General features: G+C 35.7%; 1 protein-coding gene across 3 annotated transcripts in view; it reads right to left on the bottom strand.

The window, feature by feature from the left end:
- The window catches only part of SNX13 (sorting nexin 13), a 143,480-nt gene that overhangs the window by 40,870 nt on the left and 79,417 nt on the right, over positions 1–23,193 (bottom strand). For all 3 annotated transcript variants that reach the window (XM_055589929.1, XM_055589931.1, XM_055589930.1), the window contains 7 exons: positions 21,240–21,323; positions 16,017–16,155; positions 15,540–15,628; positions 10,538–10,637; positions 9,478–9,671; positions 1,792–1,896; positions 1,060–1,192 (listed from right to left, as the gene is read on the bottom strand). In XM_055589929.1, coding sequence (XP_055445904.1) covers positions 1,060–1,192; positions 1,792–1,896; positions 9,478–9,671; positions 10,538–10,637; positions 15,540–15,628; positions 16,017–16,155; positions 21,240–21,323 — 844 coding nt within the window. The remainder of the gene's footprint in view (positions 1–1,059; positions 1,193–1,791; positions 1,897–9,477; positions 9,672–10,537; positions 10,638–15,539; positions 15,629–16,016; positions 16,156–21,239; positions 21,324–23,193) is intronic.

Below are 23,193 nucleotides of genomic sequence, written 5' to 3' on the forward strand. Positions count from 1 at the left end.
ACCGGTCAGAATGGCCATCATCAGAGTCTACAAACGATAAATGTTGGAGAGGATGTGGAGAAAAGGGAATCCTTGCATTGCTGGTGGGAATATAAATTGACACAGCCACTATGGAAGACAGTATGGAGATTCCTTAAAAAACTAGGAATAAAACCACCATATGACCCAGCAATACCATTACTAGGCATACACCCCAAGGAAACCAAAATTGAAAAAGACACATGTAACCCAATGTTCACTGCAGCACTATTTACAACAGCTAGAACATGGAAGCAACCTTAGATGTCCATCAACAGATGAACTGATATAGATACTGTGGTATATATATACAATGGAATATTATTCAGTCATAAAAAGGAATGCATTTGAATCAGTTCTAATGAGGTGGACAAACCCAGAGCTGCTTATACAGAGTGAAGTAAGTCAGAAAAAGAAATATAAATATCATATACTAATGAATATATATGGAATCTAGAAAGATAGTACTGGTGAATTTATTTTCAGGGCAGCAATGGAGAAACAGACACAGAGAACAGACTTATAGACACAGGGCGAGGGGAAGAGAGACAGGGTGAGATGTATGGAGAGAGTAACATGGAAATTTACAACACCATATGTAAAATAAGACAGCCAATGGGAATTTGCTGTAAAACTCACAAACAGGGGCTCTGTAACAATCTGGAAGGGTGGGATAAGGAAGGAGATGAGAGGCAATTTGGGAGGGAGGGGACATGGGTGCACCTATAGCTGATTCTTGATGTCTGACAGGAAACAAAATTCTGTAAAGGAATTATCCTTCAATTAAAAAATAAACTAAAAAAAAAAAAAAGGATTTCTAGGCTCAACAGTTATGTTCTAATTTGTTATCAGATTTTAACATTTTAATTTAGTATAGTAAGTAAACTTCATCATTTATTCATGGATTTTAAAATATATTACAATTTATATTTCAGCTTTAAGAACATTTTTATGCTATTTGAAAGGATTTCCTTTGGTAAGCAGAATACATACAGGAATATACATATATAATGGATAAATGTACAATGTGAGCTACCTTACCTCCATCACCGTCATCTGATCCTCTGAAACTAGGATCTTTTAACATATCCAGCTCAGCTAACATGCGCACATAAAGTGCATTCTGTCTGAAGGAAGGATAAAATCTTTCATCTCGAAGCATCAATTCATACACCTTATTGAAATAAATCAAGATATTCAATCATTAATACAAATAATGTACTAATTTCCAATAATAAGATTTCAACAAAAGGTAGACAGAGGTATTACTGTAATGAATTATAGGCTCCATATTTATAAGACGTCAGTAATAAGACAATGTCACAACTAGTGATATTTTTCTGGCCCCTCTAGCATCTAAATTATACTGAAGAGAGTCCTACTGCAAAACAAGTCACATGACAGCAGTTATATATAATGCTCTACAAAGCAGTGTTCTCTAAGAAACAAATCCAAATAAAGGCTCAAAGCACATATTAAAATAAATGAATCTGTTATTTATACATCATCTATTCATAAAATTCTAGAATCTGTATCTGTTACTTCAGCCAGATTCAAAGTAAATAACCCAGCATAGGGATTTTCCGCATTTCTACAGTAAATAAGCAAAGAAAAACTGGCTACTTTGTGAAGTATTATTACCGTAACACATCTTTTTAGTTATCACACTGTACTTTCATAACATTTCAATAACCTTTTACAGACAAATTACACGCATATAGACATATACATTGTTTTCAAAAAAGATATAGTGATAAATGTTGTACATAATACCTTCCTTTGAATGTCATCAAAGATTTCAGGGGTTGGATCTTCATGATTCAAAGTATCTGCTAATTTTGCTACCAAATAATCATCAACAGTAACTCTCGGAGATGCCTGACAAACAGAGAAAAACACAAGTAGCGTTGATCTTTGAAATTTCTAAATCCAAGTTAAGCCTTCATAGTAGAATTAAATAATTTGTTGTTCAGTCACGTCTGACTCTTTGCAACCCCATGGACTGCAGCATGCTAAGATTCCCTGTCCTTCACTATCTCCCTGAGTTTGTTCAAAGTCATATTCATTGAGTCAGTGATGCCATCCAACCGTCTCAACCTCTGTCGTTCCCTTCTCCTGCCCTCAATCTTTCCCAGCATCAGGGTCTTTTCCACTGAGTTGGCTCTTCGCATCAGGGAGCCAAAGTAGGATAATTAAATAATGGAATCATAGTACTAAAAGTAACTGCCAAAAAATCCTTGGTTTGTAAGTGACACCTTGATGTTTAAAGGCTGAAATCAGAACTAGCATTTTTCTGGCCATGAGGTACTACACAGTAGACTTGTTAGACAAACGTGGATTTAAATCTTAACTTTTGCTGAGCAAGTTTCCTCTCACAAGGCTTCACTTACTCAATCTGTAAAATGGAGATAAATACTACATATGATTATAGTGAGGATGAAAAGAGATTTACGTAAGACTTATGTGTCCAGCACATAGGAAATACTGTCACTACGAGTTAGTGTTGAGCAGGCAGTAGTCTTAGATGTGTATTTAATAAAATGTCAAAAGAGTATGCCATGTTGCTACTTATCATTTCACACTAGAAACAATCCTTTTGAATGGCACTTGAAAGAGACCATCTTTATCCTAATTCAGTTTTATAATACTGCAGCAAAGTATCAGCATGATAAGGGAGAGAAAAAAGTTTGAAAAGTTACTTTGTTTCAATAACTTTCATCTCAAGGTGCATAATGTGACAGACACTACAGACATTACTCAGCATGTTAACTATGGAGAATAAATGAGTGATTAAATGATGGTAACTTTTAGAGACAGTAACAAAAAAATGCATCGTTTAAGCAATTTCTCTGTGCTGTTAGACTATCTAAGGAACAGAATAGATAAATCAAGAAGAGAAGAAAAAGTATGTAAGTATCCTGGGCATACATCCAGATAAAACTGTAATTTAAAGGTAAATGTACTCATGTTCAAAGTAGAACTATTCACAATACCCAAGACATAGAAACAACCTCAATGTTCAAAGAGAGATGAAAGGATAAAGATGATGTGGTACATATACAATGGAGTATTTCTCAGCCATAAAAAGGGATGAAATAAAGTCATATGCAGCAACATGGATAGACCTAGAGATTATCATACTAACCGAAGTAAGAAAGACAAATTACCATATCACTTTTATGCACAATGTAAAACATGACACAAATGAACTTATTCCCTGGTGGCTGAGACAGTAAAGCATCTGCCTAGAATGTGGGAGATCCGGGTTTGATCCCTGGGTCAGGAAGATCCCCTGGAGAAGGAAATGGCAACCCACTCCACTAATCTTGCCTGGAAAATCCCATGGACGGAGGAGCCTGGTAGGCTACAGAGTTGCAAAGAGTAGGACACAACTGAGTGACTTCACTTCACAAAAGAGAAACAGACTCATAAACACAGAGAACAGACCTGAGATTGCCAAGGGGGAGAGAGGATGCAGGAGGGAGGGAATGGAAGCTTGGGATTAGCAGATGCAAACTAGTATATATACAATGATAAACAACAAGGCCCTACTGTATAGCCCAGGGAACCACACTCAATACTTTGTGAAAAACCATAATGGAGTAAAATATGAAACAGGAATGTGTATATGTATAAATGAATTACTTTGCTGTACAGCAGAAATTAACATAATATTATGTACCAACCATTCTTCAACAAAATTAAAAAAAAATTTTTTTTAAGTAAGTAAACAGGAGGGTATGAATGTGCAGCATAAGGGCTATACAACTTCTAATGTCCCCTTGTTAATTCAACACTCTTAGAAGTAAACTCAGGGAGGTAGTGTGGTGGTACTTTTTTGGTTCTTGTGAGGGGGTTTTTGGCGGAAGAAGAAAAGGACACTTGCCTATTATTTGTTTGTGTATGGGTGTGGTGTTCCCTCCCCGCCTCTCCCCGACCCCTCTCACCCTTAAGTAAGGACAGAACTCAACAGCTTCAACTATGTGACAAAGATCAGAGAGGAACATGATTTAAGTTAGTTTCTGTCCTTTCATGTGCCCTCTGAGCTCACTAAACTCAGTTTCTAGGAAGTAAGAGACAAATTTGAAAATAACATTTTCAATTTATCTAGCTTAATTTTTTCTATAATCTCAGGTACACAGAATTGGATTAAGCCTTATCCTTGGAATATGTATGGTGAGCAATACTTTCAGAGAGCTAACATTGGGCATAACTAACCAAGTCCCTTTAAAAAAAAAAAAAAAACAGTAATATAGAAGAAATATTTGCACATATGATACTACGTTAACATAAAAATACAAAAATTGCATGTTTTTTCCAAAATTATCTAGTAATCTGTATTGCTTACTTCCATATTACACAAATGTAGTTATTTAAACAAAACGACTAGTTAACAGTGGCAATGGATAATTAATAGAACTAAACAAAAAATGTTTGAGAAAACAAAACAATTTACTTAATAATATTCCTGTTCTCTGATATAGAAACTTATTTTAACATTTTTTAAACTTTTCGCCTAAATTTAAAATTGTTAGGCAGTACCACTGTTTATTCTTAAAATATATAAATCTAAGACTATTTAAAAGATTATATATGTAATAGGACTAATACATACATTTATATTTAATAAAAATAAACAATTACATTTACCTTTTATTCTATGATCTTGTAGGATATTTTTGTGTGCCTTTTTATACAATACTTTTCTGATCTGCCTGCAGTCTTCAGGACAACCCTTTATTTTATACAGTGGTATAACTAAATACAATCAACTATAAAATAAAATTCACTATGACTTTTGGCTCTGCTCTTGAGCCTTTATCACATTTATTTCTCTTACCACTGCACTGTCATGACATCAAGTGAAATATCCTTTTCAATAAAACCATTTAGGCAAAGAATAATGGGATTTTACTCACTAAAAACAGCAGTTTTTTAGACCTACAGGGATTTGTTTCCAGCTTTCCAAAAAAAGCGTCCATCAACTTTGTATCTCCATGTTTGGTAGACCAGCTGTTTGTCAATCAGGTTCTCTGCATGTATGAATTCATCATACAGGTTGCTCATGTCTAAAATGCCCATTTTTTAAGTACTTCAAAGCATAAAGGATGTCATAAGTTAACAACCTATCCTTTTCAAAGAAAATGGTTCTAAAAACGCATAGATCATTTAAACATGTGAGAATAAAGGAGCATTCCAAAGAAATTACAGTTTTATTAAAGACAGTAAGGAAACTGTTTAAGCTGGCTGTTCCTTTCTGGTGATATCTGAGTTCTCAGTAGCTTTATTTTCAAAAAATGAGTTATTTTCTTCATTGTATGAGTTCTTGCTATAGCCTACATGTACTCAGTTCTGTACATTTATTTCAAGGTTAATTTTAGTCCCTTCAAAAATCATTCAATAGTTTTTGAGAAAAATCATATAAATTTCTGTTTACTGTAATTCTTTTCACCACACACATTCTTGATATATTTTCAAATGAAAGATGGATATTATTCTTGTTCCATGCTAAAAAAAATGATTACTGCCAACAATGGCATCTTTTCTACTGCTGGCAACAATGACAGCCATCTGGAAGGCAAATGTCTAAAGTTCTCTCTCCTGACATTTTTGTAATGTCAAAATCTCATAAAGCTGAAGCTGTAGTATTATTTAGAACATATAGGTACAGGAAAACTATATGGGAAAGTAAGTGAATAATAGAGAAAACTGGCTTCATCAGAAAGCAAGAAAGTAAGGACAGGCAAAGGCTAACATAGGGATCTTTTAAAATACAGGTAAGTAACTCAAGTCGTATCTGACCCTTTGTGACCCCACTGACTATACAGTCCATGGAATTCTCCAGGTCTGAATACTGGAGTGGGTAGCCTCCAGGTAATCTTCCCAACCCAGGGATTGAACCCAGGTGTCCAGCATTGCAGGTGGATTCTTTACCAGCTGAGCCGCAAGGGAAGCCCTTTAAAGTACAATGGAAGTTCTACTTCTAAAGCTGAATGGAGTGTATAAAGGCATTTGCTATACTATTATTCTTAAAACTATGTACTCTTTTAAATACAATATTTCATAAGGCAAAAATGTAAGCAAATGCACAAATGAGTGGTTTCCAAATAATATATATACTTAAAATTAAAATATAATTCTGTGCTAATAAGTATGAATTAAAAGTTTTATAGCATAGTCATTAAAAATACTGGAGTGTGACTCTTGAGGATTATTGTCCATATTCATGAAGGACATCAGTCTGTAGTTTTCTAAATGATGTCTTTGTCTTTGATATGAGAATATCACTAAATCCATAAAATGAGTTGTAAAGTGTTTCTTTTTTCTCTATTTTATGGAAGAGTTTGTGCAATACTGGTATTATTTTCTCTTGAAATATATGATAGAATTCACTAGTAAAACCATTTAGGCCTTGGCTTTTCTTTGAAAGATGATTTTTAATTATTAATTAAATTCATTTACCGTATTTTCTATTTCTTCTTGAGTCAGTCTGACAATTAGTGTATTCCCAGAAATCTGTCCATTCATCTAAATTGTCTAATCTGTTGTCATAAAATTGTTTGTAATACTTCCTTATGGGGCATCCCAGGTGGCTCAGTGGTGAATCCACCTGTCAATACAGGGTTTGATATCTGGGTTGGGAATATCCCCTGGAGAAGGAAATCACAACTCATTCCAGTATTCTTGCCTGGGAAATCCCATGGACAGAGGAGCCTGGGAGCCTATAGTCTATGGGGTACTAAAAGAGGAGGAACTAAGAAGAGGAACTAAAAAGCCTCTTGATGAAAGTCAAAGTGGAGAGTGAAAAACTTGGCTTAAAGCTCAACATTCAGAAAATGAAGATCATGGCATCCGGTCCCACCACTTCATGGGAAATAGATGGGGAAACAGTGGAAACAGTGTCAGACTTTATTTTTCTGGGCTCCAACATCACTGTAGATGATGACTGCAGCCATGAAATTAAAAGACGTTTACTCCTTGGAAGGAAAGTTATGACCAACCTAGATAGCATATTCAAAAGCAGAGACATTACTTTGTCAACAAAGGTTCATCTAGTCAAGGCTATGGTTTTTCCTGTGGTCGTGTATGGATGTGAGAGTTGGACTGTGAAGAAGGCTGAGCGCCGAAGAATTGATGCTTTTGAACTGTGGTGTTGGAGAAGACTCTTGAGAGTCCCTTGGACTGCAAGGAGATCCAACCAGTCCATTCTGAAGGAGATCAGCCCTGGGATTTCTTTGGAGGGAATGATGCTGAAGCTGAAACTCCAGTACTTTGGCCACCTCATGTGAAGAGCTGACTCATTGGAAAAGACTCTGATGCTGGGAGGGATTGGGGGGAGGAGGAGAAGGGGACAACAGAGGATGAGATGGCTGGATGGCATCACTGACTCGATGGACTTGAGTCTGAGTGAACTCCGGGAGTTGGTGATGGACAGGGAGGCCTGGAGTGCTGCGCTTCATGGGGTCGCAAAGAGTCGGACATGACTGAGTGACTGAACTGAACTGAACTGAACTGAAAAGAGTTGGATATGACTTAGTGACTAAGCAACAACGGTATTTCCTTGTAGTCCCTTTAATTTCTATAGTCAGTGGTGATGCTTCCTCCTTCATTCATGATTCTGGTGATCTGTATCTTTTTTTCTTGGCCAACTGAGCTAAAGGTTTCTAAATTTCATTGTTCATTTTACAACGTTTGATTGTACTACTGATTTTTCACTATTGTCTTTATGTTTTCTATTTCACTGATTTCCATTTTGATCTTTACTATTTCCTTCCTTCTGTTTGCTTAGATTTGTTGTGCTTTTCTTTTTCTAGATTTTTAAGATGAAAATGTATATTGCTGATGTGACATCTTTCTTCTTTCTAATCAGGCATTTAAAGCTACACATTTGCCTTTACATATTTCTTTAACTGCATCCCATAAATTTTGATGTATTGTTTTCTTCATTTTCATTCAATTGAAAATATTTTCTAACTTCCTTCTGACGTTTTTGACACAGGTAATATTTAGAAATTTGTTGCTTAATTTTCAAATATTTATAAATTTCCTCAAATCCCTTCTGTTCTTGATTTCTAATTAATTCTACTATGAGAAATGGACATACTTATATATAATTTTAATGCCTCTAAAATGAGAGTTGTTTTATGGCCTAACTTATGATGTATCCGATGTTAAAGCTGAAACTCCAGTACTTTGGCCACCTCATGAGAAGAGCTGACTCATTGGAAAAGACTCTGATGCTGGGAGGGATTGGGGGGAGGAAGAGAAGGGGACGAGAGAGGATGAGATGGCTGGATGGCATCACTGACTCGATGGACGTGAGTCTGAGTGAACTCCAGGAGTTGGTGATGGACAGGGAGGCCTGGCGTGCTGCAATTCATGGGGTCGCAAAGAGTCGGACACGACTGAGCGACTGATCTGATCCGATCTATGATGTATCCTGGAGAAGGAAATGGCAACCCACTCCAGTTTTCTTACCTGGAGAAATCTGTGGACAGAGGAGCCTAGTGGGCTGCCATCTATGGGGTCGCACAGTCGGACACGACTGAAGCGACTTAGCATGTATGCATGCACTGGAGAAGGAAATGGCAACCCACTCCAGTATTCTTGCCTGGAGAATCCCAGGTACAGAGGAGCCTGGTGGGCTGCCGTCCACTGGGTCGCACAGAGTCAGACACGACTGAAGCGACTTAGCACCAGCAGCAGCATGATCTATCCTGGAGAATGCTCTATGTGTATGCTTGAAAATAAAACTGTTGTTAGGAGAAGTATTTTACAGATGTATTTGGTCTAATTGGTCTAAAGTATTGTTCAATTCTTGTACATCCTTGGTCATTTTTCTATCGAACTGTTTTATCAGTTTTTGAGAGGGAGTATTGAAGTCTCCAAATATTACTGTTGAATTGTCTATTTCTCCCTCAATTCTGTCAGTTTGTTCTCCATGTATGTGTGGGCTTTGTTGTTTTATCATCCTGATCAATTGACCTTTCTATTATAAAATGTTCCTTGTTTCTTTAGTAATGTTTTTTGTCTTAAAATTTATTATCTAATATTAGTATAGCCACTCCAGCTCTGTTTTAGTTACTGTTTTCAAGGTTTACCTCTTACTTCCTATTATTTAAAGTTGTGTGACCCTGAATCTTAACTCTGTTATTTAGTATCCACATGACCCTGGACAGGTTAATTCAATTTTCTTTTTTTTTTTCAATTTTATAATTCAATCAATTTCTTCACCTATAAAATGAGAATAATATACAAAATACTATTAGCAGGATAAAACAAGGCAATGTAAGACAGTTGTGCATAGCAGCATGAACAATGGATATTTACAAGTACTATAAATCATTATCTTCTTTGCCAGTATTATTAATTTTAATTATTAATAATCTACCATTATTAAGGACACTGTCAAAGAAGAAAACAAAATGTATCCTCAAATAAATCAAAGTATATCCTCACCTTTTCTGATAAATACTGTTCATAAATTCCAACAGCAGCTGCTCTTAAAAGACCTTTGGTTTGGTTGGTTTGATGTTTTCCATCTTTCTGACGACTTGATAAAACTTCTAGCTGCTGTTGGGCTGTAACCCGGTATCCTTCCACTGTCATCCAAAAGAAGAGATGTGCCTGACCTCCAGTTTGCTGCATGTAGTCTATCAAACAAAATTCATAACAGAGATATTAAAGTCACAGATTTTTGAGTGCATACAGCTGTAAGACAAGTTAAGAAAGAAAGTATTTTAAAATGTCAAATACTTAAAACTCTGCATTTTGAACATGTTTAGAAAATGCTGGAGGCTAAAAAAGTCATATCATAAACTGGTTAAGCTGAAGAGACCAATTATGCAGTAAAAAGAAATGGAGTGCATTTTAAAAAACATCTGATTTTTCATGAAAACACCCCTTGGGAATAAAGATGCCAGGGAAGGCTTCATCAGAAATAAACTACTTCAACAACATTCAGCTTCCATTCTCAATAAAAATTTTAATCATAATATTACTATTATATCACATGTATTAAAAACAAGGATTGGGTTCCTCAATAAGCCATGCATTTCTTTTTGTTCATGAATATTTAGACTCAGGGAGTTTTGCTGGAAACATCCCCTAGATAACAGCAATTCTGACGTAACAATAAAATCAATAAACATTTATATATAAAATGGTATAAAAATAAGACCCTTCCCCCATTCGTGCACAAAAATGATACAAGCAGGTTATATATACCATACTTTCCTGATAAAGTCTCTTTCTCAAATAATTAAAATTCATAGTAGAATCTCTTGGGGTTTATTTAAAAGCATATTAGCAAATGCACATTGGAACTACAATAAACATTTATTTCCTTAAAACCAAACAAATCTCTATCCCTATGGATTCTAAAAAAATGGGGGATATTTCAGAAAATGAGGAGTGGAAGATATGGCATGTCTAATATCAAGTATTTAAAATTTAACAATATATACAATTATAAAAAAACTTGAGGGTTATATTATTTTTATAAAATGGATTTACCTACCCATAAAAAACTGCAGTGCAACATTGTCTACAAGAATGCTGTCCAGGGGGACTGTGCAAAGTTTCCCAAAGTTTGCTGCCAGTTTCACAGTATTTATCTCCTACAAATACAAGTTTTTGCAGATTAACATCTCATCTATTCACTCACTATGTTAAAGATCCTTATATAGAAGTAAAAAATTAAGTTAAAATGGAATACAGTTTTCTCTTCTTGTACAGGTGGGTTACCAAAAAAAAGTATCAGCTCACTGAATTTCCTAGAGTTATTTTAAGAGCTGCTTACTAAGTATACATTAAAAGTACAATAAGCACTCATTTCTTCTAATAAAAAATAAACCTAAATGTATTTTCATGTATTCTTTATTTTTTACCCATTCCAAACAAAAATGAACATGATAGGGACTAAAGGGGATATTATGTTGAAGAATAAACAAACCTCAATATTTTCAAGTACAGGTTGAAGTCTACCTACTAGAAAAAAATAAAATATTCCTAACTAGTAGATTTGCTAATTGGGTAAAAATTCTATAATCTTTGTAGAAAATGTTTTTCTTTTCAGTCTACCTAAATGGTAAATTACATAAACTTCAAAGCAAGGAAACTACCTATATATAGAGAAAAAAGTTTTTAACAGGTTCAAAATTTAGAGAATCTACACGTCCTGCACTGTGCTAGGTGCATTACACATATTACTTCATTAAATCTCCACAGCAATCCTACTTGATAAACATCGCCAATCCCACTCAACAGATAAGAAAGTTGATGATCAGAAATCTTGCCTATGATTGCAAAGCTGGTTAGAATGAGTCAGTGTCCTCCAAGTCTGATGCCCTTTCCACAAAAACCAACAATGCTTCTGGAAATGATTTCCACCAGCTTCTCTGCATTCCCAAATCCATACTCACAAACCTATATTTTCAAAAAAAGATGCACAGGTTTTCTGAAAGTTAGATAAGGCTGCCTTATTTAGGAGCAGATACTAAATTAGGCATAGGTGATATATAAAGGAAAAGGAAGATGATTTGAAAAGAGGAGAAAAAACTTCTCTTGTAATTAGTAGCTCCTCTTCATATAAGTACGTAAGAACAACAACAGATTACTGATTTGAAATTACTGGGGAAAAGCAACCTACTGCAAATTGCACTCATTTCACATACTAGCAAGGTAATGCTCAAAATCCTTCAAGCTGGACTTCAACAGTATTTGAAGCAAGAACTTCCAGATGTATAAGCTGGATTTAGACAAGGCAGAGGAACCAGATCAAATGGCCAACATCTGTTGAATCATCGAAAAAGCAAGAGAATTCCAGAAAAACATCTGCTTCACCGACTATGCTAAAGCCTCTGTGTGGATCACAACAAACTGTGGAAAATTCTTCAAGAGATGGGAATACCAGACCACCTACCTCCTGAGAAACCTGTATGTTGTAAAGAAGTAACACTGAGAATCAGTCATAGGACAACAGACTGGTTCAAAATTGGGAAAGGAGTATTTCAAGGCTGTACACTGTCACCTTGCTTATTTAACTTATATGCAGATGACATCATGCGAAATGCTAGGCAGGATGAAGACCAAGCTGAAATCAAGATTTCCTGGAGAAGTATCAGTAATCTCAGACTTGCAGATGACATCACCCTAATGGCAGAAAGTGAAGAGGAGCTAAAGAGCCTCTTAATGAAGGTGAAAGATGAGAGTGAAAAAACTGGTTTAAAACTCAACATTCAGAAAACTAAGATCATGGCATCCGGTCCCATCACTTCACGGCAAGTAGAAGGGAAAACAATGGAAACAGACTATTTTCTTGGGCTCCAAAATCACTGTGGAAGGTAACTGCAGCCATGAAATTAAAAGAATTTAATTTTTTTGAAAGAAAAGCTATGACAAACCTAGACAGCCTATTAAAAAGCAGAGACATCACCTTGTTGACAAAGGTCCACATAGTCAAAGCTATGGTTTTTCCAGTAGTGAAAGTTGGACTATAGAGAAGGCTGAACGCCAAAGAACTGATGCTTTCAAACTGTGGTGTTGGAGAGGACTCTGGAGACTCCCTTGGACTGCAAGGAGATCAAACTAGTCAATCCTAAATATTCATTAGAAGGACTGATGTTGAAACTGAAGCTCCAACAGTTTGGCCATCTGATTAAATGAGTCAACTCAATGGAAGAGACCCTGATGCTGGGAAAGATAGAAGGCAGGAGAAGAAGGGGACAACAGAGGATGAGATGGCTGGACGGAATCACCTACTCGATGGACATGAGTTTGAGTGAACTCCAGGAGATGGTGAAGGACAGGGAAACCTGGTGTGTGGCAGTCCATGAGGTCACAGAGTTGGACACGACTGAGCGACTCAACAACAAAGCAATCTAGCAGCAGCACATGATTTCCCCTATATAAGTCTTCCTTCCTCAGATTTTATCACTTCTTGGTTCTGTCCAGCAGCATCTCTATAGATATGGGATGGAGAAGAGTATTCACTATCACTTTATTTGTAATAAAAAGAAAAAAGCTTCTCAAAGACTTTAAGATGAGCAGTATGGTTAAAAAAACTCTATGTCTGAAGATTCTGAATTTTCATCCAAAGGAATACATGCTATGACTTGAGCTATTAAAAAAGGTAAAGCTTTATATTCAAATTAGAGTTGACAAGCTTCCAAACAAGGTTTCTAAATTTTAAAAGGAATTTAGTATCAAAAAGTATTTAGGCAAACAGACTTAAATAATGATGCTTAAGGATCAGCAGGGGCTTCCCTGGTGGTTCAGCAGTAAGGAATCTGCCTGCCAGTGCCAGGGACATAAGAGAGAGGGTTCAGTCCCTGGGTGGGGAAGATCCCCTGGAGGAGGGCATGGAAACCTACTCCAGTATTCTTGCCTTGAGAATCCCATGGACGGAGGAACCCAACAGGCTACGGTCCATAGGCTCGCAGAGAGTCAAACACGACTGAAGCGATTTAGCCCACAACACACAAGCATCACTAACTCTAGGATCTAGGTAGGGTAACTAGATAAAGAAACAACAATCACAAGTGAAACCATATTATTCTTCTATTCTGAATTTACATGTATATATAAATTCATTTTAAAATACAGTTAACTGAATAAAGACAGACATACATACACCTGCACACACACTTATGACAAATACAGGCCTCAAATAATGTTTAAGTTATAATTAAACTAGCAAACTAAACTCAAAATTTAAAAATAAGTCTTCTATTCCTTAAGGAATTTAAGTACACTGCAAAATTACAAGACCAAAGAGTCACAAAACAATTTCCAATAGAAAACCAGCATAAAAAAGGTGACTACACAAAAACTAAAGGTAGTAAAAAATGTGTTTCAAAGCCCCAAATCTCTGCTCTCTTTTACAATGAAACTCATCCAAACAGCTACCTATAATGACTGTTTCTAATTCATTTCTTCTCATTTTCTCCTGACTGACTCCCATCAGGGTTTTTCTCCACTATTCAACCAAAATGCTCTCATGGATCACCAATAATACCCCTGTGGCAAACCCAACAGTCAATTCTAAATCTTCATCTTACTCAACTTATTAGTAGTCTGTGATACACCTGATCTCTCACTTTTTTCAGTATTTTCTATACTTTGCTTCTAGGATATCACACTCCAGACCTTTCACTTTGTCTTAAACACTAGTAACTGAAGTGCCTCAAGGCAAAGTCTTGGATATCTTCTTTCTTAAACTCATTCTTTTAAGTAATCTCATCCAATCTCTCAACTTTAAACAAGCAGTTGATAATCCTGAGGATTCTCAAAGTTTATTTCATTCACGAAATTTCCCTTGAACTTGAATTTACCAATTAGAATGTCTACTTTAACATCAAACAGGGATCTTGGGCTATAACATTCAAAACTTGATTCTCTCTTCCAAACTTCCTCCTCCCTCAGTTTTATTCATTTTAGTGAATAACAACACTATTCATGCAGGTGCTCGGTCCAAAAAACTTTGGAATCATCCTTGAGTTCTTTTTTCTCTCTCAACCCATATTTAATACATTAGCAAATACTGTCTCTAATTCTCACATGAACCCCCCTAGACATCTCTTACTAAACAAAAACAAGAGTCGTGTAAACGATCTGTTAGTTTCCATTCTTGTCTCCACCACTCCACCACAATCTACTCATCACAGAGCCCAAGTAATCATTTTACCTCATAAGTCAGATTATATCACTTGCCAGGGAAAATCTCCAATGGATTTCTATCACACTCAGATTTTAAAAAATCTTACTATGGAAGGTAAAACCATGCATGATCTAACCCCTAAGGTTTCTAATCTCATTCCTACTACAAATCCTATCATACCAGTCATACCAGTCACAATGACCTCCTCTAACTCACCAGGCACTTTTCCTATTCCAGGGACTTCACATTTACTCTCACCTTTGCATTAAAGATTAAAAAAAAAAATAAAATTCCACAGGGTTCGCTCATATTATTCAGATCTCTCTATGTTCAAATGTCACCAGATCTCTCAGCATCTATCTAAACCACTTTGACATTCTCTACCACCCTACTTTACTTTACTGATTTTCTTTCACATTTTAGGTTTTTGGGGTTTTTTTACATTTTATTTTTTCACATTTTACTTACTTTTACATTTTTTACATAATATATCAATTTATATATTGGTTTATTTTCTGATTCTGCAACTAAAACGTAAGCTTCATGAGAGAGATTTCCGTCTGTAAGATCCATCTAAAATGGTGTCCGATGTACATAATTCAATAAATGTTGAATTTTAAATAAATGACACGCGTAAATACATAAATCAAGAAAAAAATTTTACTTTTCATGCAATATTTTAATCTCCTTAGCTTATTTTAATAAATACTTACACTACATTGTATAATACAAATTTTTTCTAAATTTTTAGTTCTTCTGTAAAATGCCACACTGGTTAATACTCAACCTTTTGTCATTTGCAGGATATTTTAATGAAGAGAAATTATCTATAGTTAAATATTAATTCAAGTATTTTACTCACTTTGCCTGACTGCAACCGTTGTATTCTTGAGTCACATACTTTCTTCACAAATAATAAGCTATTTATTTGATTTTTGATGGTGTTAATATCTAAAAATAAACAAACTGATTATGAGGTAAAGTGGCAGTGTTACTTGTGAAATACTTTAAACATACACTTACTATAATTTAACATAATAACCAATGAATACAGCAATTATTTATTTAAAAAATAAATAACTGGAAATTTTATAGTGAAATTATTTAATTAAAATTAAACTATGCCAATTATCTTTAGCGATAACTGCAATAAGAGTCTCACATTCAAAAAACTATTGTGCTTTATTCTCAAAACATATTAGCATAATAAAAGTCAGATTCAGGTAAGGTGAAAACCACTAATAACATAAAATGACATTTATGTAAATTAAAGTTTTGTTTGAATATATAGTCATTGTTAAAGAAGTAAAACATTCTTATTCTTAAATAAATTACTTACCATCACCAGCTGTATCTAGAGATCGAAGATACTGTAATTCTTCTGCTGCTTTATCTCTGACTGCTTCGAGCTCTCCAATATTGTCACTCAATTTAATAATGTTCATAAAGGCCTCATAGTTGCAATTAGAATCACGGATCTGAAAATAAAGTTTAAAACACAGATGGGAGGGAGACTAACTTAAATGAAAACACAATCTTGAGTACCTATCGTGGGCCAGGCACAACTGTCCTCAAACAAAATGAAAATCTCTCTACTCATGGTACTTAAATTCTCCTGGGTCACAGACTATTAAGTAATAGTCTTAAGTAAGTAAGATATATAGCACACTGTGAAGTAAAGAGCACACTCAGAATGTCTGATGACAGCAAGGAAGCCATGGTGACTACAGCTAAACCAAAGAAATGCAGAAGAGCAAGGGAGATGAGTGCTAATGGAAAAGCAAACGTGATAGGCTTTAGTAAATGGTTTGGCTTTCTCTGTGAATGGAATGAAAAGTTATTGGAGAATTTTAAACATTAAGAGCGGCATTCTCTGACATAAATTTAACAGAATCACTGTAACAACATGAATAACTGTTATTTCATCTTTCTTTTCCAGCCACTTGCTATTTAAGAATAAGAATGGAGTAAAACATTAAGTTGGATTTAACCAGAATGTGGTTTTACCAAGCCAATAATAAACTGAGAGAGAGAGGAAAGGTAGTTGAGAATGTTGTAAAGGATCTAATGACTATGACTGTCAATAAATTTAAGCCAAATAAAACAGTAAAGGGAACTATGAAAAGGCAGCCAACTTGGTTGTCCATTCTAAACAGGAGTCCAAGTACTGGTGATTGCCAAAGTTCAGAACTGTGGGGAAAAGAAGGGGGGGGCAATAAGCACATGAAAAAATGTTCAAAATTATTAATCATCAAGGATGTGCAAGTTAACCATAACAAAATGAAAATGCCAAATATCTATCAGAATGTGCAGAGACCAAATTTGGTCTTCACATTCTCAAACAGTGCAAGGAGAAGTACAAAATTATAACAGAACTTCAGATAACTACTTGGCGATGTCTCTCACTTTGTATAAATTTTACTTCAATAATAAAAGAAGTAAGTCATTAAAGACCTGATTTTTCTAAGAATACATAAAGAAACAAGTAAACAGCTGTTCACTAAGCTGCTCTAGTAGGAGATAACAATCGGAGAAGGCAATGGCACCCCACTCCCAGTACTCTTGCCTGCAAAATCCCATGGACGGAGGAGCCTGGTAGGCTATAGTCCATGGGGTCGGGAAGAGTCGGATACGACTGAGCAACTTCACTTTCACTTTTCACTTTCATGCATTGGAGAAGGAAATGGCAACCCACTCCAGTGTTCTTGCCTGGAGAATCCCAGGGACAGGGGAGCCTGGTGGGCTGCCGTCTATGGGGTCGCACAGAGTGGGACACGACTGAAGCGACTTAGCAGCAGCAGCAGCAGCAGGAGATAACAATATAAACCAATTAAGTAAACTATTCCACAGTCAGAGAGAAGAGTTTACAATTAACTAGTTTGTCCCCAAAAGATATAAAATATATATTTTGAGATAAATAATGCAAATTGGCAGATACTATCTTTAGAAATGACTTAAAAACTTAAAACTTCTGTTAGGTAATATGAACATTTTATTTGGAGGATATATGTTACTACTACACTGCTCTAAACTTTTCCTTTCAAATAAAAATAAACTATACAATTAGGTATCATTAATATGGAATTTACCTGGCAGAAAGAGTAAGAACTGAGCCAATTTTATAATACCTATGTGCAAAGGGTTTTCCACATAAATAATGTCAAGAGAATAAACCAAACAAAGCAAGCTAAAGATCCTTTATTGATATATTTTTCTCTTTTAAATATGTTTTCTGATATTTTACAGCAAAGCACAATAGTGCTCAATCACTGTTTTAAATAAAAAAGTCCCCAACCATGATACATAATAACAGTACCAGCCCAACTATGCAGAGAACAAGTAAAAATCTGGTGGCTTTAATTCTGTTCTGAGTATGTGTTAAGTCCCTCAAAAATGTTTTTACCATGTAACTAATTATATACTTAATATATGCTAGCAAAATAAAAATTGAAAACTAAAGAAAAATAGAAATAAAAATAATTCCTAATCCCATGAGTGAGAGATAACCATAATATTCTAGTAAACTTGCATCCTGTTCTGTACTATAGGTAAGATTATACAGCTCTGTAAACTGATTTTTTCAGGTTGGTATATGATATTCATTTTTGTGTTACAAAAAAAATCTTTTTAAAAATATTTACTCTTACTTTACTACTTAAACGTTTTAAAATTTTACCTTTATCCTACTTCTTAAAAAATTACTTATGACATAACCAATACTTGTAGTAAAGTGAAATAAACAAAAGAGAAAACTTAAAATTTTCAGGATCCTACCTCTCTATTACAACAGAGGATGAGATGGTTGGATGGCATCACCAACTCAATGTATATGAGTTTGAGCAAGCTCTGCAAGTTGGTAATGGACAGGGAAGCCTGGCGTGCTGCAGTCCATGGGGTCGCAAAGAGTCAGACAGGACTCAGCAACTGAACTGACTGACCTCTCTATTAACATTTCAGTCAGTATACAACTTATCAGAATAACAGTCATTCATAAATATATACTTACTTATATATTTATTTTTAAAGGAACAGACATCTACACACACATCATTTTTAGTTGTCCTTTTCACATAAAAAATAAACACATCTTTTCATATTCATAAAGACATACTACCATCATAGTATAAATAGTATTTATTGTATCAATATTCCTAAACCATTCCTTTATTTTATTGTTCAGTTGCTCAGTCCTGTCTGACTCTGCAACCCCATGGACTGTAGCACACAACAGCCTGCCCTGTCCATCACTATCTCCCAGAGTTTGCTCAAACTTGTGTCCACTGAGTTGGTGATGCCATCCAACCATCTCATCCTCTGTCGTCCCCTTATCCTCCTGCCCTCAATCTTTCCCAGCATCAGGGTCTTTTCCAGTGAGTCAGCTCTTCACAGGTGGCCAACGTATGGGAGCTTCAGCTTCAGCATCAGTCCTTCTAATGAATATTCAGGACTGATTTCCTTTAGGATTGACTGGTTGGATCTCCTTGCTGTCCAGGGGACTCTCAAGAGTCTTCTCCAACACCACAGTTTAAAAGCATCAATTCTTCGGCGCTTAGCTTTCTTTACAGTCCAATTAGCACATCTGTACATGACTACTGGAAAACCAGCTTTGACTAGACAGACTTTTATTAGCAAATTGATATTTCTACTTTTTAATATGCTGTCTAGGTTTGTCACAGCTTTTCTTCCAAGGAGCAAATGTCTTTTAGTGTCATGGCCGCAGTCACCGTCCACAGTGATTTTGGAGCCCAAGTAAATAAAGTCTGTCACTGTTTCCATTGTTTCCCCATCTATCTGCCGTGAAGTGACAGGACTGGATGCCATGATCTTAGTTTTTTGAATGTTCAGTTTCAAGCCAGCGTTTTCACTCTCCTCTTTCACTTTCATCAAAAGACTCTTCAGTTCCTCTTCACTTTCGGCCATAAGGGTGGTGTCATCTGCGTATCTGAGGTTACTGATATTTCTTCAGGCAATCTAGATTCCAGCTTGAGCTGCATTCAGCTCAGCATTTTGCATGATGTACTTTGCATGTACATTAAATAAGCAAGGTACAATGTACAGCTTTGATATACTCCTTTCCCAATTTTGAACCCGTCTGTTGTTCCATGATCGGTTCTAACTGTTGCTTCTTGATCTGCATACAGGTTTCTCAGGAGGCAGGTAAGGTGGTCTGGTATTCCCAACTCTTGAAGAATTTTCCAGTTTGTTGTGATCCACAGTCAGAGGCTTTAGCATAGTCAATGAAGCAGAAGTAGATGTTTTTCTAGAATTCCCTTGCTTTTTCTATGATCTAACGGAAGTTGGCAATTTGATCTCTGGTTCCTCTGCCTTTTCTAAATCCTCCTCGTACATCTGGAGGTTCTTGGTTCATGTACTGTTGAAGCCTAGCCTGAAGGATTTTGAGCATTACCTTGCTAGCATGTGAAATGACTGCAATTGTGCCTCTATGCTGAACACTTACATTGCTTTCAATTTTTTAAGGATTATTAGCAAGATTGCCATTAGTAGTCTTAAATTGGGTTGTTATAACCTTGTTTACCAGCACTTCAGGATAAATTTCAGGAACAGAATTCCTAACCAAAGGCTTTTTTTTTCAGTTATGGGGATATGCAAATTTTTAAAGCTCTAGGTACAGCCTAGCAGGACTCTAAATAAGCTGACAAAGGAAATGAAAAATTAAGTTCTGTGAACTCCATGAAAGATTCTAGGAACACAAGGCTAGGAAGACAATTTCTGCCTACAGGGGACCCATAATCTGATGGGAGAGACAAACACTGTAATAGTAACAACGATGAAAAATGGCAAGTCTGATAATGGATATGATTGTAAACAAAGAACAATCAAATACTTCCTTCCTAGAAAAGCTAGACTGAGCAAAAGAAGACAATGTGGGAGAGAAATTTCAGATTCACAAAAAGGAATCAAAGACTTAGGTACCCATCAAAGTAATTCCCAGCAATAGCCCATTTACACATTCTTCCTCAACCATTAATTTACTGAGGAAAAGCATATATAATCAGAAAAAACTTAGAACTAGCAAACTTAATAACCACTAACCCTTTGATACACCTGATGAATGAGAAAACTATGAGTTCTCTAACTTACTGACATACTAAGCGCCTTATAGAAACGTATCTAGAACTTAGATCTTATTCTCAATCTAATGTTCTTTCCTTCATATTTTTCTCTACTATTTAGCATAAAATTTAAATTGCATGCTATTTAAGTAGTTCAGATTAATTTGAAATCAAACAGCAGTTTTAAGAAGTACTTATCATCTATACACAAATATAAGAAAACATCCTTATTTAAATTTAAATAAGTAGAAACAGCAGGAACACTGTAAGGAAGATTATCTTATCAACCTACTTCCTTAAGGGAAATCTGGCTAGTACATTCAACACATAAGCTAACAGAAACATTGAAAATATAAAAGATTACCTTGAGATATATTTTTACTTAATTTCCTTAATAAATTATTGCTTAATCATCCTGACCTCCAAATCATATTTATACCTTTTAAAAAACTGTTTTAAAAACAAGCTGCATTTTAGAAAGTACATACCATCCATATGATATATTGATTAATATAATCAGGATCACTGAGTTGATTTATCAATGGAAGAAGAACTCCACGTGCAAGGATTTCCTGGACAAAAATTTTAAAACACAAAAATAAATTTAATCTCATATACTTCTCAAATCAATAGCACAGTGTAAATTTCCTAACTCAATGCTGTTACTGAAGAAAGGTAAGGTATAGATAAAAGTAAACTTGGTAAATGACATGATTTACAAAAAGATGAGCTACCATACATTAGTTGAATAAGATGAAGCCATCTATATCAGCCTAGACACATGGGCACAATTAGCTAAAGTACAGTTGAGCGAAAAAAAAAGCAAAAGTATACTTCTAATAAGTGGAATCAAGATTTCCAGGAGAAATATCAATAACTTCAGATATGCAGATGACACCACCCTTATGGTAGAAAGTGAAGAGGAACTAAAAAGCCTCTTGATGAAGGTGAAAGTGGAGAGTGAAAAAGTTGGCTTAAAGCTCAACATTCAGAAAACGAAGATCATGGCATCCGGTCCCATCCCTTCATGGGAAATAAATGGGGAAACAGTATCAGACTTTATTTTTCTGGACTCCAAAATCACTGCAGATGGTGACTGCAGCCATGAAATTAAAAGACACTTACTCCTTGGAAGGACAGTTATGACCAACCTAGATAGCATATTCAAAAGCAAAGATTACTTTGCCAATAAAGGTTCGTCTAGTCAAGGCTATGGTTTTTCCTGTGGTCATGTATGGATGTGAGAGTTGCACTGTGAAGAAGGCTGAGCGCCCAAGAATTGATGCTTTTGAACTGTGGTGTTGGAGAAGACTCTTGAGAGTCCCTTGGACTGCAAGGAGATCCAACCAGTCCATTCTGAAGGAGATCAGCCCTGGGATTTCTTTGGAAGGAATGATGCTAAAGCTGAAACTCCAGTACTTTGGCCACCTCAAGCAAAGAGCTGACTCATTGGAAAAGACTCTGATGCTGGGAGGGATTGGGGGCAAGAGGAGAAGGGGACGACAGAGGATGAGATGGCTGGATGGCATCACTGACTCGATGAACATGAGTCTGAGTGAACTCCGGGAGTTTGTGATGGACAGGGAGGCCTGGAGTGCTGCGATTCATGGGGTTGCAAAGAGTCGGACACGACTGAGCAACTGATCTGATCTGATCAAGTTAGCATTTATATCCATTTTAAAAAGGCAAAACATGGCACTATATGTATTTATGGACTCCTACATCTATATTAAAAGTATAAAAACAAAAAAAGAAAACAATCAGAACAGTGACTGCCTTCGAGGGAGGGCTAGAGCAACTACAGCAAAATGTTAACACTGCTCAAATCTGGTTTGTTGGTACATAAATGTCTATTGTATTAACTCGCTATACCAGTCTGTTTGAAATTTCTAATACAAGATAATAAAAATAAAATAACATTTATGGTAATAAAATTACTTAATATTCTTTGACTATACCTTCCCATTCTCTGCAGCTGTTTACACGTCTATCAAGATTCTGCCTCTCCTTCTAGGACTGACTACAGAATTAATTTTCTACTTAAATAAACCCTGATTGTTCTGATGAACACTATTCACTTATGTTTAAAATACACTCATGCTTTGTATTTATGGCATTTATCACATACCATTCTTTAAGTAATTCTGTGTCTTCCACTTCTCTTAATACACTACAGCTCTTTAGGAACTTTTTGTATGTGAGTGGAGATTAGTTAAAAGAGATAAAAGATTTATCTCTCTGCAAAAATACTCTTATCTTCTCAAAGTCACTGTCTTAAATATGGCATGACTTTGAAAAACATTAAACGATGCAAATCAAGAAACTAAGTGGCTCAGATGGTAAAACGTCTGCCTACAATGCAGGAGACCAGGGTTCAATCCGTGGGTTGGGAAGATCTCCTGGAGAAGGAAATGGCAACCCACTCCAGTAGTCTTGCCTGAA

Source organism: Bubalus kerabau, chromosome 8 (assembly GCF_029407905.1).
Source record: "Bubalus kerabau isolate K-KA32 ecotype Philippines breed swamp buffalo chromosome 8, PCC_UOA_SB_1v2, whole genome shotgun sequence".
In the NCBI taxonomy this organism is placed as follows: Eukaryota; Metazoa; Chordata; class Mammalia; order Artiodactyla; family Bovidae; genus Bubalus; species Bubalus kerabau.